Source organism: Monodelphis domestica, chromosome 3, assembly GCF_027887165.1.
Source record: "Monodelphis domestica isolate mMonDom1 chromosome 3, mMonDom1.pri, whole genome shotgun sequence".
In the NCBI taxonomy this organism is placed as follows: domain Eukaryota; kingdom Metazoa; phylum Chordata; class Mammalia; order Didelphimorphia; family Didelphidae; genus Monodelphis; species Monodelphis domestica.
The window spans coordinates 128,752,633-128,767,377 of NC_077229.1; the positions used below are offsets into that span (position 1 = coordinate 128,752,633).

Below are 14,745 nucleotides of genomic sequence, written 5' to 3' on the forward strand. Positions count from 1 at the left end.
GGTAAAGCCAGTTTTCTTGAGACTCATGAAATCGTTAACACCCAATATTAAATATGCAGAAGTTGCACATTTCAGTTGACATCATCTCTTCCTGAAGCATTTTTAGATGGTTCTATAATTTTAGCAAACTGATGTTGCTGGGCAGAATGACGCAGATGAGGTTAGGGAGGCAAAACAAAGACCAGACTTCTCTTGGTGTTTTGTATCTTTGGTGAAGCCAGGTTCTGCCCCCCAAAGTGTTGACTTTCTCACATACATAAAAAAGGCATTAAGTCAAGTTTGCTGATAATGGAGCACCCCATCCCCGTTTCTCTCTTCATCTTTTGCTCTTTTAGCTAAAATTGCATTTTCTTTGATCTAAGGGAAAGAACAAAGTGAGGAGAGTGAAGACCATTTATGACTGTCAGGCTGATAATGATGATGAGCTCACGTTCATAGAAGGAGAAGTGATTATTGTCACTGGTGAAGAAGACCAAGAGTGGTGGGTAAGTGTCCCATGTCTCCTGCCATTGCGAAAAGGGCTCTAGCAATATCACTGGGTCTCATTTCTGTACCGCAGCAACCATTTTCTCTGGACACCTGTTTTGCTATCACTTGCCAGTGTTGCCTCTTTCGTCTCGTAAAGCATCCATTTGGGAATTCATGAATCCTATTAAACTTCCTGATTTTGATTTGCATGGAGTGAGTGAGACAGATTATTTTCAAAATGCAGAATAGCAATTACCCATACTATAGAGCCTCTGAAGCCTAAAAGAGCTCTGAGGCCAGTTCCCACTCTTGCAGGGGAAGATCCCATCCTCTTCAGCAACCTAATTCTGTAGTGCCAAATTCTGTGTCTTCTGAAAATGATCGGAAAAGTCATTTCATTGTTCACACATGCCACATAGCAGCATCACAATACCCAGTAAAACTTTGCACCAGTCCAAGGTTTTGTGGAACCCATGTTTTTCTATTTCTATTCTTTAATAGAAAAGCAAGCCCACATTAAGCTTTGTGCTAGGTACTGGGAACAAAAGACAAAAAAAAAATATTCCCTGGGTTCAAGAGGATCCCGTTCTAGCAAATACAAAATATATATAAATTCAATACACAATGATTTCAGGGTGTGGGGGATCTGGATACATCTTTGTCATCATAATTACAGCTAACATTACTATGTGCCAGGCACCGTTCTAAACCCTTAATAGTAATTGTTTCCTGTGGTCCTCTCAACAACCTTGGATTGTTATTGTTGTTGTTGTGTAGTCATACCTAGCTCTTCAGGACTCCGTGGACCATACTGTCCATTGAGTTTTCTTAGAAAAGATACTGGAGAGTTTGCCATTTCCATCTCCAGCATATTAAAGCAAACAGGGTTTAAGGAATTTGCCCTGGATCTGAATCCAGATTTGAACTCAGGTCTTCCTGACTCCAGACCAAGCATTGAGCCACCCAGCTGCATTCTGTAACCTTAGGAGGTAGGTAACAATTATTATCCCCATTTTACAGATGAGGAAACTGAGGTATCTTTTGTCTCTGTGCCCTCATACTGGCTGTTCCCTCATAGCTGGAATGGTTTCCCTCTTCATCTCCACCTCTTGGCATCCCTGGCCTCTTTCAAGGCTGAACTGTAACACCATTTTTGCCAAGAGGAATATTTCTAAGACATTTGATCATATCATATTCATAGTTAAGTTGAGTGCTTTTTAAAAATAAAGCTTACTTTTCAAATAAGAAAATGAAATTTAGTATGCTTATACCTTTAAAATAAAACCTTCAGTTTTCAATTCTATACTAAGTATGGGTTCCAAAGCAGAAGAGTGGTAGAGGCTGAGCAGTGTGTGGATGTTATTTTGCTCCCCAGGGCTCTCTTACCCAGCATCCCATTTGTGTGTTTATGCTATGTGCTAACATAGGGAGGATATATTTTGGTGTGACCCACCCTGCCTCTCTCTCTTTCTCTGAACGGAGCTACTGAAGCTGGCTTTCAGCCAAGCAAGAGAATTTACACACGTGGTCTTACTTTAGTTAGAAAATTAGGCTTTTAACTTCTATTTCTTTTTTTTTACTTCTTTTTTCTTCTACTTCAAGTGATTATTAATAAACTTTATAAAATTAATAGTTGAAGTTATTGCTATTAATTTAAATTTTACAGCAGTTAGGGTTAAGTCACTTGCCCAGGGTCCCACAGCTAGGAACCCAGGATCTCCCATGTCCAGGTCTGTCTCTCAATCCACTGAAGCACCTACATGCCCTGATTTATAACTTTTTTTGTGGAAAAACGTTAAAGGCAGGAAGTTTTCACGGTGTCCCCTCCACCCCCATTATAGCTACTCAAGACTATTCTCTGTGTGTATTGTGTAGAGGGAAGGAGGGAGGGAGGCAGAGATGGATGGATGGATGGATGGATGGATGGATGGATCTATGGATGGATGGATCTATGGATGGATGGATGGATGGATTGATATACATATTGTTTTCTCCATTCGCACATAAGTAAGCTCTTAGAGTGTAGGGACCCCTTTTGTATCTCCAGCATCTAGCACAATGCTTAGCACATAGTCAGTGGTTTATAAAAGCTTGTTGATTGGTTGAGCTGATGGGAACTAATGAGGTTGCTAAAAGAAGAGGACCCAGGACACAGCCTATGGTTAGAAAGTGGGACACAAATGATGATCCAGCAAAAGAAATAAATCAGACAAGTAGGAGAAGAACTGAGGCAACAGGGTCTCAAAAATCTACTGAGGAAAGAGGGTGGTCAGCAGTGTTAAATGCTACCAGAAGTCTAGAAGAATGAAGGCTAAGAAAAGATCACTGAATTTGGCAACTAAAAGATCTTCGATAATTATGAAGAAAGTCGTTTTAATTAGCATGGAAATTAGAAGCCTGGTTTCAAGTGAATGAGAAATAAGGGAAGAAAAAAGTAAACATAATGTGTATAGACACCTTTCCCCAGGAGTTTAACTATGAAAAGAAGGAGAATAAGCTTGAGGGAATGGTAGAGTCTTTGGGTGTTTTTTTAACACTTAGTTTCTGTCTTAGAATCAATACTATGTAACCCTTATGAGTTAGGCAATGGGGGTTAAGTGACTTGCCCAGAACCTCACAGCTAGGAAATGTCTGAGGCCAAATTTGAACCCAGGATCTCCCATCTCTAAACCTGGCTTTCAGTCCACTGAACCACCTACCTGCCCCACCAAGTGATGATTTTTTTAATCTTTATTTAATCCAATAACAAATTTACACATAAGTTTTCCAAAGTTACACAATTCATATCTTCTCCCTCCTCCCTCCCAGAGTTGACAAGCAATTCCATTGGGTTATACATGTATCATCAAGTGATGGGATTTTTTAAGGATGTTGAAGACTTGCTGAAGGCAGAAGAGGAGTCATGAATTGATTAGAAAATATAGCTCAGCTAACATATCCATAAGGATAAGCTTATTCTCTTAAAAAAAAAACAGAAAAGCTTTTATGAAGAGACTAATTTATTGGCAAGGGTCCCTTTGGTTGCTCTTAGCTTGTTGTCTTCTCCTTTTTTTGACAGAATTAAGTGTGATTTCTTTCTCTACAAAGAGGAACTTCTGTGTCTAGATCACAAAAGACTAAGGGAGGTAATCAATGATTTTTCTGCCAGGCATGAAACTAGTGCCTCTAGTTGAGGGTCCTTGGAAGACGATGTAGGATGAAGATATAAAATCACATTCTCATGAGAACCTATCCATCCCTTTCTGTAAATTACCATCCATTTTCAAGTCCATTAATAACACATTCTGTATACAATAAACCAAATAAATATAAAGAATAATACTAGCAGCAGCTTATGTTTAACATGGAGGCATCTAGGTGAACACAGTGGAGAGTTCCAGGCCTGGAGTCAGGAAGATTCATCTTCCTGAGTTCAAATCCAGGCTTAAACACTTACTAGCTGTGTGATCCTGAGCAAGTCACCTAATCCTACTGGTCTCAGTTTCCTCATCGGTAAAATGAGCTAGAGAAGGAGATGACAAACCACTCCAGTATCTTGTCAAGAAAAACCCAAATGGAATCATCAAGAACTGGGCACAACTGAAAAGACTGAAATTTGTAACATAACACATATTTTACAAAGCAATTTTCTTACGCCAACTGAGTTGAATGGCAAAGTGAAGGTTAAAGAGAACTGAACTTGGAACTAGGATGTTTGGTTTTGAAGTCCTTCCAGGTCACTTACCAGGCCTAAGCCTGAGTTTTCTGATCTGTATAGTGAGAACAAAAAGACTTTGTCTTTATCTTTATTTAATTTTTAGGAGTACTATGAAAATATTTGCAAATTTTCTAAGAAAGGAATAAGCATTATTAAATATCAACTCTGTGCAGGCACCATGCTAAGTGCTTTAAAAATATCTCATTTAATCCTGTGAGATAGGTGCTCTTATTATCCCCATATTAAAGTTAAGGAAACTGTGGCAGACAGAAATTAAGTGCCTTGCCCATAATCAGTGTGTTTCAGGACAAATTTGAAGCTATTAATGTTATTATTTCCATTTTTTGAATAAGAAAACCAAAACTCAGTGAGATTGAGCTCAAATCTGGTTTCAAGACTATGAATGTCATGTAGGGACTAACACAGTGGTCCAAGAACACTAACCTCAGCTGAGGGGGGACACCCTCATTATATATAATGGACAGGGCACTAGACTTGGAGTCCAGGAAATATGGGTTCAAATCTTTCTTCCAATACTTAATTAGCTCTTTGATTTAGACTCTCTCTAGTCCTCAGTTTACTCATCTCATAAAAGGGGATATTAATAGCATCTACTTCATAGGGCTGTTGAGGCACCAATAAGATAAATCTGCATAAAGCACTTTGAGGACCTTAAAGCATTCAGTAACTGTGAGGCATTACTCTTTGTGAGCCATTTTCTCAACAACAACCCTGGGAGGTAAATAAACCTTCAGTAACTTCCCAAAAGGAATCTTTCTCTGTGTTTAACCCCTCATCCTGTATGGAGGGATGCGAGAACTATCTCCTATTTTAAGCTAACACACATACTTCCTCTTCCTCCCTCGCTTTTCAGCTTGCTGAATGCTTTTCTCTTTGCATTAACTAGATCCCTAAGGAAGCATGGCACAGAGCCCTCCATGAGTGCTTTACACAGCATATGTTGGGACTTGGGACTTCTGTAAGCCATTGTAGAACACAGGGTAGGGGGAAGAAGCCTGGGCTGGGAATCAAGAAGCTTAGGTTCTAGGTTGGCCTGGAACATCTTGGGTAAATGGCAATATGACTTACTGACTGGAGAGTCTCCTACCTCTAACATTTTGTTAGATTTGGTTTGAACCTGAATATTTAAATTGGTGGTCTCCAGGGATTTAATTACTTAATCCCAAAATGACTTACTAAAGTAAAATGTAATTTATGGTAGTTTATTTACAATAGAGGGAAAATATTAAGGAAGAGAGAAAAGGAGAGAGAGAGAGAGAGAGAGAGAGAGAGAGAGAGAGAGAGAGAGAGAGAGAGAGAGAGAGAGAGAGAGAGAGAGAGAGAGAGCGCGCTCCGGCTTCCTCAGAGCCAATAGAAATTCTAAGCCCCAGCCAGGGGAAAGGAGTCTCAAGATGATGGACCTTTCTCAGAGGTTCATATTCCAGAAAGGCAAGGAAACTAAGTCAGCCTTTCCACTCACCATGGTGACCGTCTAAAAGGAAAGCAGTCTGCAGCCTCCTGTACAAGCTCCTCCAGGGATCCAGTTCCACAACCAAGTGTCTTCACTCCAAGTCTGAGTGTCTGTCTTCCAGTCTCTCGTCCAAGTGACTCTTCTTCATTCTTAATCAATCTTAATTTATTCTGTGTGTCTCTGTTTCCACTATTTAAAGACCTTTTTCTCTTGTGTCACTTCCCCTAAATTTTACATCTACCAATCACACACAGCAGACACTCCTCCCCAGGACTTTTTTTCTTTCACACGTGGGTCACAGACCTCCCACTCAATGTATGAAATGAGTGTTCACACCTTTTTGTAGTTAGTTAACACCTTTTGCGGTTAGTTAATACTTTTTTGTAGTTAAAATGGATCGGTCTACTTTAAATACTGAGTTAACATTTTGGGGATTAAAATCTAAAAATAGGGGATTACAATTTTATCTTCATTGTCAAGGAAGAGCTAAGTACCTTCATTGTTTAAATCAGGAGATAGCTAAATCCAATCTTCACAATTTACTTGCTCTGAGACCCTGAAAAAATGACTTAACCTCTCTGGGACTCAGTTTTCTCACCTGTAAAATAAGACTAATATCTCTAGTAATGACCTCACAGAGTTGTTGAAAGGCTTAAATGAATTACTTTACTACATATAAATGATTTGCTAAATAAATGCCAGGGTTTTTTAAGTCATTTTATTTCTCTGGTCCTCAGATTCTTCCTCCATGAAATGAGGAGGATAAAGTAAATAAAGCCTCAAAACCTCCTAGAATGATCTTTGATTGGTATTAGATTTTTTTCTCCACCACTATGTTTTACCAACAGTAGTGTGATATAAGGCAGAGATGACCTGCCTTGTAGTCAGAAAGACCCAAATTTAAGCTCTGACTCATGTGAACCTAGAGAAGTCCTTCAACCTCTCAGTGGGCTAGGAACCTGAGTAGAGCTGTCATGTGGAAAGAGTTCAGCCTGTTCTCATGGACCTTAGAAGAGCAAAACAAGGAGCAGCGGATCAGCCCCTGGGGGGGCCAATTTAGTCTTCTAACCATTAAAGGTGTCCAAAAGTAGAATATAAGTCAGAAATGAGTCACTCTTCTACATGAGTGAAGGGATTCGCCATCTCGGGGAGAGCCTCTCCTCCCTCCCTCCCTCCACAAAGCAACCACTGGTCTGGACCAAAGACAAATCATTTGCAGGTTGTCATTACAGAATTTCCAAGTTAACGATGGTGTCTTCTCTCCCTACAGATTGGTCACATCGAAGGACATCCAGAGAGGAAGGGGGTCTTCCCTGTGTCCTTCGTACATATCTTGTCCGACTAGCAAGACGCGAGCCTCTGAGCGTTGCACATCCTCCATGCAAGACGGGCTTTTTAGCGAAAGCAGACGGCTGCCACTTCCTTGTAATCCTGTGCACAATGTGTATATAGCTGCTGTTACAGAATCCGAAATTCATTTAAGGTCCACCTCATGAGGTGAATTATATTATGTATTGTAAATATACCGCGTTATTCTGCCTTTGCCAGTATTAAGGTAGCCTTGGAATCTGGCACGCCTTATTGGGTTTGCTGAAGCCATCCTTGGCATCTAGCACTTACATCTCTGTCTATGCTGTTTAAAACAAAAACAAAAAGTGTATGGACTTAGAGCTTTCCAAATAGAGATGGTCTTGATCAACCGTTGAAGTGCATAGAATGGACTCTTTGTTCCTAACAATTCAGTATTCTCAATTATGTGACTAAAAAAAAAAAATTAGTGGAGAGTTAGATTCTGTTTTCCAATCAAAACCATTTACATCCATTACAGACGAGCCTGCAGTTATCAGTGTATACAGTTTACAGCTATGAAACCCACTTTGGTATTTATTACAGAAAGTGCTCAGTTACATGTAAGTATTATTCTTTCCGAGAAATGTTCACCGACCTTCCAGCTCTCCATGGCATATTAAGATGCTCATAGCCTAGTTCGTGTTTAAGAATGGTGAATTTATACCATTCCATGGTTAGTGCCCCTGTGATATTACCTCATGATGCAAAAGGAACATATATCCCATGATGATTTTAGCAAACGTTTAAAATCTCTTAAGTACATTTTCCTAAAGATCTCTTTCATTCAATGTTCAATAACCAAGGACTGCTAGAAAATATTAGTATGTTTACATTATGCATGCATTTAGAAGCTTACCTGAAACTTACCTTTTATAAAGGAATAGTATGGCTAAGTTAAAACACAATGTTAGCTTTATTTTTTAAATTTGATTATGGTTAAAACTGAAACATAAGATCACAACAGTATTGGTTTATAATCAATTGGCTTTCTTGGAAAATGACTTTCCATGTTCTACTACAAGTCAGTGTCCTCAGCCTTGTCAATGCTGAAAATCCACTGACTTCCAATGATATCACTTGTTCTTGGATTCTTCAAGAGGCTGCCTTTCCTGCAAGTCACCATTGGAGACTTTCAGTAGCAATTCTTTTTTATTTTTCCTGCCTGCGATCTTCATTAATCTACCGTTGCAGAGGATAGTTTTCCCACTGAAAACACTAGCCAGTATACCAATTACCTTCTAACCAATTCATAACTGGGACCTTCAAAGCTGCTATGAATTGCACTGTGACCAAACACACTTCCCAAAGTGAACTCGCCGCACTCCATTTTCTTTTCATTCCAGCAATTTATTAGATCATTAAGGACATGACTGTTTATTTTGGTTCCTCTTTACATCAGTCTTGATGCTGGAACAGAATGCAATAGTCTTGCTCCACAATTGCTGCCACTGTCATCTTCTCTGAGTCTCTCTCATGTGTGGTTCTGGCATTCCATTTGCTTAAACTATCTTGGCAGTGGTGTATAAAACTAATATTTTTAAGCAGATAGTCTTGGCAGCTAGTGAGAAATTTTTGTTTCACAAAAGCACAACTCCATACAAAAACCTTTAGAAGTCTCCTTAGCCCAGCTGAAAGTGCTCAGTGAATATTAATGTAGTTCTCTGTAAATGGTTAGTACAGAAACTTCAATCATGGCCTAATAAAATTTGCATGAAGAAACATGCAAATTATTTTATCAACTGTTATCAAAAAAATGATTTTTAAAACAATTTCTTTCTCGGTGTCATGAGTTAAGAGGCAGCTTGGTACAGCATTAGAAGCCCTAGACCTTAGAGTCAAGAGACAAGTTCGGGTTCAAATTCTGATACTTACTGGTTGTGTGACCTTGGGTGAGTCATTAAGCTAGGTTCTCTGGCCCTTGATTTTGGAGACAGTGTGGCATGGTGGAAACCACACTTGGCTTGAGTCAGAAGACCTGGTTTAAGCCCCATCTTTGTACTCACCGCCTGTTTGTCTTTGAATAAATTGTTTCCTCTCTATGGCCATCAAGTTGTCACATCTTTGAAACAAGATGGTCCCTTCTGAGTCCCAAGACTGAATGATGATGACAAGAGCTCATTCACAAACCAAAATGAACATAGCCAGAAACAATCAAACTCCAATGATGTCCACTCTGCAGCAGTACTCACCTCAGTATGTTGGCTGTACTGGGTTTATTTAGCATTCCATATGATTTGTTCATACAGTGTTTTAAGTTGCATTAAAGAACAAGTTTAATGATCTTTGTGGTCTAGTGTATTTTCAGGTGATCTTAAAATAAACTGGTTTTTTAAAAAAACAATGACAACCAAACTTATAAAGACTTACATGTGCAAAGTCCCATGGAGTCAACTCTATTCTTTGTCACCTCTTCTGAAGAAATATCTCTAGGTTTATTCAATTTTTTTTAATGAGACAATGTTTCTGTCAGAAACTGGTGTTCTCTGTATTCCAGCTTACTGTGGGACATAGGAAATCTAGGTCGGGATACCTTTTATGATCTTGATTGAGTTTAAATCAGATATTGTACCTAATCTCAGTGAGCCACTATCTGCAATTTTGTACATGACATAGTATTTTGGAGGTATGGAAACTTATAGACAAAAAAAAATAGCTAATTAGTTGTTTTATTTTTCCCCCAGAGGGGAAAGTATGTTCTGCAAATAGTATGTGTCTTATTTTACTGTTGAACGGCGATTGCTATTTATTTTTTTATTGCCTAGAACATCCACATGTTGTGTATAGGAACCTCGATCTGGTCATGCCACCAGTTAAATTTCAACTTCTCATCTGAATGTTAAAGTTCAAACATCAATACACTTGTCATTTCACAGGTATTTAATGTGACAGTTCTTTTCCAGTACTGTATGTATTAATTTCTACTTTTTTAAATATTTAAAATTGCTTTTAAATAAACATATTCTCAGTTGATCCCAAACATCTGAATCCTGCCCCTTTGTTGAATGGAGAGGGGCAGGATGGTTTAGTGGAATGATCGATGAACTCTGGGATCCAGGGACAAGTAACTTCAGCTCGCTCATCATCATCATCATCTGTAAAATGGGTGTTGGACTAGATGACCTGTGAAGGTCTCTTCCAGCTCTTAAATATATGATCCTATGTATTTCTTTGGGTTAGAGAGGATTCTGTTCATTTTAAAACATTATAAAAATATTAAGTTCTTTTTGGCAACAGTTTTTCTAGGCAGAAAGAATTAAGAACTCAACCAACAGGTGCTTTAGGAGATAGAGACTTGAGAGTTTATCTGTAGCCCTTTTAAGTAAAATCTTGCTATGTTATAGAGTATCAAGTAGTCTCCTGTGCCTGTAGGAAACATCAACACTGCCACTTTGTCCCATTTTTCTCAAGGCATTAATGGTAAGTGCAGTCAGTCTAGACCAGAGGGATCAACTACCCCCATGGCCTGAAGCAGATTAAAACACAATTGAGGAATATTTAACAAAAGAAACAAAAATGTAATCAAACATAGAGAATATTAAAATGTGGTTTTCTAAGTCATTATGCATTCCACAGAGATCCTTATGTACACTTTAGTGGACCCCATGTCTATTTAAGTTGGATAACACTGATCTAGATGACTGCTTTTAGCCCTGACAAGTAAATGAAATTTTAACAGTAAATTGATGTTAACATTTCCTATCACAGAAAAATCACTAACTTTCCCTCTGTCTGTCTCTTGTCTCTTGTTTCTTGTCTGTCTCTCTCCCTCCCTCCCTCTTTCCCTCTCTGTTTCTGTCTCCTTCTCTCTCTCTCTCTCTCTCTCTCTCTCTCTCTCTCTCTCTCTCTCTCTCTCTCTCTCTCTCTCTCTCTCTCTCTCTCTCTCTCTCTCTCTCTCTCTCTCCCCCCCTCTCTCTCTCTCTTTCTCTCTCTCTCCCCCCTTCCCTCTCCCCCCGGCCCCCCGTCACTCCATTTAGAAAAAAAGATTGATTCGGGGAAGACCTACAGCACATTACCTAGAGCTAGGGAAGAACATGTAAGACCCATAGACTTTTCTGTCTAAGCAAAGTAACCATAAAATCAAAGAGTCAGTTTGGTGCAGTTGAGTAGACTGCCAAATGTGGAGCTGAGAACCTTGCAAAGCTTGGGTAATTTACTTAATCTCTTTAGTTTCTTCTGTAAAATCAGGGAGACTGGACCAGAGGAATTCTAAGACCCCTTTAAACTGTAAACCTGTGCTTGGTCCAAAGCAAAGGTTCTTATCCCTTTTTTGTGTCTGATAGACACTTTTGGCAGTCTGGTGAAACCTCTGGTCCCCTTCCCTGCATAATGTTTTTTTAAATAATTGAAGGAAATACCAAATTCCAATTAGGTGCATCTTTTCCCATCCAAGTTTATGGGCTCACTGAAATATGTCCACAGAACCTAGATATAGAATCGCTGAGCTACAGTAACTCATTCCATCTTTCTTCAGAGAATCTGAGAACAGTCTCCCTGTTCAAGTTACGTACCGTAGTCAAAACATGGATTTGGAGGGTGATTGTGCAGCAGGGTGGAAGGCTAAATTAACCAGACAGATAATCTCTAGTTCGCTTGTCAAGAAACCTTCGCTTCTTAATCCAACAACAATGTTTTATGAAATACCTAAGCTGTGTCTGTCTGGTACTATGCTGTAAGGTTAGCTATGTAAAGGAGGGGGGGGACTTTCTTTTAGTGACAGCCATGAGTGCTAAAGCAAAATGGAGAATTTGAGTTACCTGCCTGGGTAATTAATTCAGCTGATCCCACGTTAGGGGTCATGTTTTCTAGGGTCTCACCCACTCCTACAAATCAGAAATCTTTTCCTTCACTGAATAAATAGTCACTCTTTTAATAACTGAGACTAAAATTCATGCTGATCCAATTTTGCCACTCAAATGACAACACACCTTATGATGGGGAATGGCAAAGACTTCACAACTTTTCCTTACAAGGATTATTAGGAGACTATTAACATGCCAATGAATGTCAAACAGACAAGAGCCCGACCTAGGAGCCATGACCAGCATCTCCTAGATGTGCTGCACCCCGAGGACACACCAGTTCAGACCTCTGGGAGTTAGGCCTATTTGGGGATTTTCAAGAAGTCTTGTCTTGGGCTATCATCCCCAATAATGATTAAGGGAATTTGTTCACTTTTTACCCATTCCTTACCCCAGTGAATACAAACCTTTAGACAGCCTCCAGATCAATCTAATCTACCAGGGTCCCTTTAAACCAGATCTACCTGACCACTTAGAAGTCCTTAGTCTTAGGTTTTTATTTTTTTTAATAATTTGATTTTTCCCAAAAAATTTTTATTGGGAGTCCTGGGTTTTTAAGCAAACAGATTCCAGCAAATTGGCGCCCTTACTAAGAATGACCCAATAGCATAGATGATGCCATGTTATCAAGCAGCCCCACCAAAAAGCCTCAAAATTTCTAGCAACACAATTCTTTTTTTCCATTTGACATGACGGCCCAGCCTATGGATGCCATTAGATTTGTGGGCAAGGTTAAGTGCAATAAAAACCAAAGCTTCTAAATTCCATTATAGAGAACACCCTCTCTGAGCCACACAACCCCCTAAATAACCAAGAACAAGAAACAAGGATCCAATGGGATAAATGTATTATTAGTAAATGTTAATATTATAGAAACACTTGTGATATTAATATAAAATATATCACTATAATATAATAATAGATTATAGAAGATGAAAAGCCAATGAAGGATACAGAAGAACAATCATAAAGGATCGTAAAGGTAGGAGATTACAGAATCTAAAGGAGAAACCATGAGACCCCTCTGCAACATTTTTGTTAAATATACTTCCAGCAATCACTTAAGTATCTCCAATGACATGAAACTCACTGCCCCATTGGTACCCATTCTGTTGCTCCATCCTTTACTCCGCTGTCAAATTGATCTTCCCAAAGTTCATCTGACCATGTTACCCTTTGACCAATCAATCTACTGGCTTCCTGAATCAAATTTAAAATCTTCTGTTTGGTTCTAAAGCCCTTTATCACCTGATGCCTAACCATCTTTCCAGTATTCTTTTTAAAATGTACTTTAAACCTTTACCTTCTGTTGTAGAAATCAATCAATTCTAAGACTGAAGAGTGGTTAGAGCTAGGAAATTGGGGTTAAGTAACTTGCCCAGATTCACACAGCTGGGAGGTTGCAACATATAACACACAAGAAAATTGGAGGATCAATCATTGAGGTTATTGTCGGGGAAATAATCCAAAGTTAGGCCAGTCAATGTGACAATGGCAATAGATGGCAAGTGGACAGTCTGGTTGCTCCTTGGGGACGCTGCTGTCAGGGGAAGGTGAGGATGGCCTCTAGCTTGTTGGGTAGACTGGAGAATTCCATGGACTGTTGGGGGAGATCATGGACAAAAGTAATAAAGGACAGAGAGGAATAGATGGGCTTCAATCTCTATCTTTGGAAGAAATTATGAAGTAACTGGCCAATTTGTTTGCATAGGTGGGTTCTTTGACCCTGCTGACCCTTTAAGCTTTTATTCTGTATTTCTCTTTTCTCTCCCTAGCAAACTTCTAAAAACAAGGCTGTTGGCTCTCTGCCTCCCTGGGTGCTTGCTTAATCCTAAAACCTCTGAAATCTGACTTCCATTCTCAAACCAGCCCCCCTCTCCCCATGAACCACTGACCTCTTAAATGGTTAATCCAAAAGCCATTTTCCCTCAACCTTTCTTCAGAATTTAACACTGATCCCCAAAAGGAAAAATGGATTCTTCAGACACCAAGTCCCACTAGTACTTTTTTCCCCCGAGTCTAATCAGAGGAGAAACGGAGTCAAAGCTGACAGGTTGCCCAGGGATCTTCAGCTCTCTTTTTTTTTTTGGGGGGGGGGGGTTGGTTTTTGTACGTACAGGTCTGTGTATCTGCAGTCAGAAGTCTGACCAATTAAATGAAATGTTTCCAGTTCAGAGAAGAGACGGGCATTTGTCAGGCCTGCTGAGGAATGAGCATTTCTTGGCCAGCTACTCAGTTTGTGAGTTCCAAGTTCTAAGTTCCGTGGACACACACTGTTCTACTGCATGGACAGTTAGACTTGGGGGAAATTTAGTTAGGAGATGGCAAGAAGGCAAAGAGGAGGAAATAACTGTGGGCACGACAATCTTGTATGCAAAAGCTGAAATATTTTGGCTTCTAAAAGAGGAATTAAAGCTGAGGTAAACACAGCTGCTGGGCAAAAACTTGATCACAGAGCAAACTTCAGGCCAGGGATTCTGAAGGCCTGAAATGGGGCCTTCTGTAACCCTCCAGGGAAAACAAGGCTGTTAGCACTTTCCACCTCTGCAAACAGAATTAAAGGCTTCACTTCTAGCTTCAATCAGGCATGTGAAGGTGAGAAGCACAATGGGTGGGAGCAAATTGGAATGTGGAGCAACATGCAAGAAGGAGGCATGCTGGGACCCAGCTCACTCTGCTCCTAATCTTGGAAATATTTGACAATTTATAGCTTGGAATTAGCACCAAAATGGAGAATTAGGAAGTGTTTCCCATGGACCTAGAGCATAAGTTTAAGACTTTACCTTCATTGACTTAACCTACAACAGTGTTTTGATCTTTGGGGCCAACAGTTTTTAGGATGGGGCGGGATGTCCTGGGTGTTTTGTGGGCAACATCATGGGAATAGGGAGTCTGCTCCAGCAGCCTCAGTCTACCTTTCCACTTTCATCAGAGACCATACACTGGAAGACTTAACCCTG

The 14,745-nt window shown here is 39.7% G+C and overlaps 1 protein-coding gene across 4 annotated transcripts in view; it reads left to right on the plus strand.

Annotated features, from left to right (window-relative positions):
• ASAP1 (ArfGAP with SH3 domain, ankyrin repeat and PH domain 1) overlaps positions 1-9,963 on the plus strand; it is a 522,736-nt gene extending 512,773 nt beyond the window's left edge. For all 4 annotated transcript variants that reach the window (XM_056823080.1, XM_056823081.1, XM_001381404.5 and 1 more), the window contains 2 exons: positions 363-485; positions 6,907-9,963. In XM_056823080.1, coding sequence (XP_056679058.1) covers positions 363-485; positions 6,907-6,981 — 198 coding nt within the window. In that variant the 3' untranslated portion in view covers positions 6,982-9,963. The remainder of the gene's footprint in view (positions 1-362; positions 486-6,906) is intronic.
• The last annotated feature ends 4,782 nt before the right edge of the window (positions 9,964-14,745 follow it).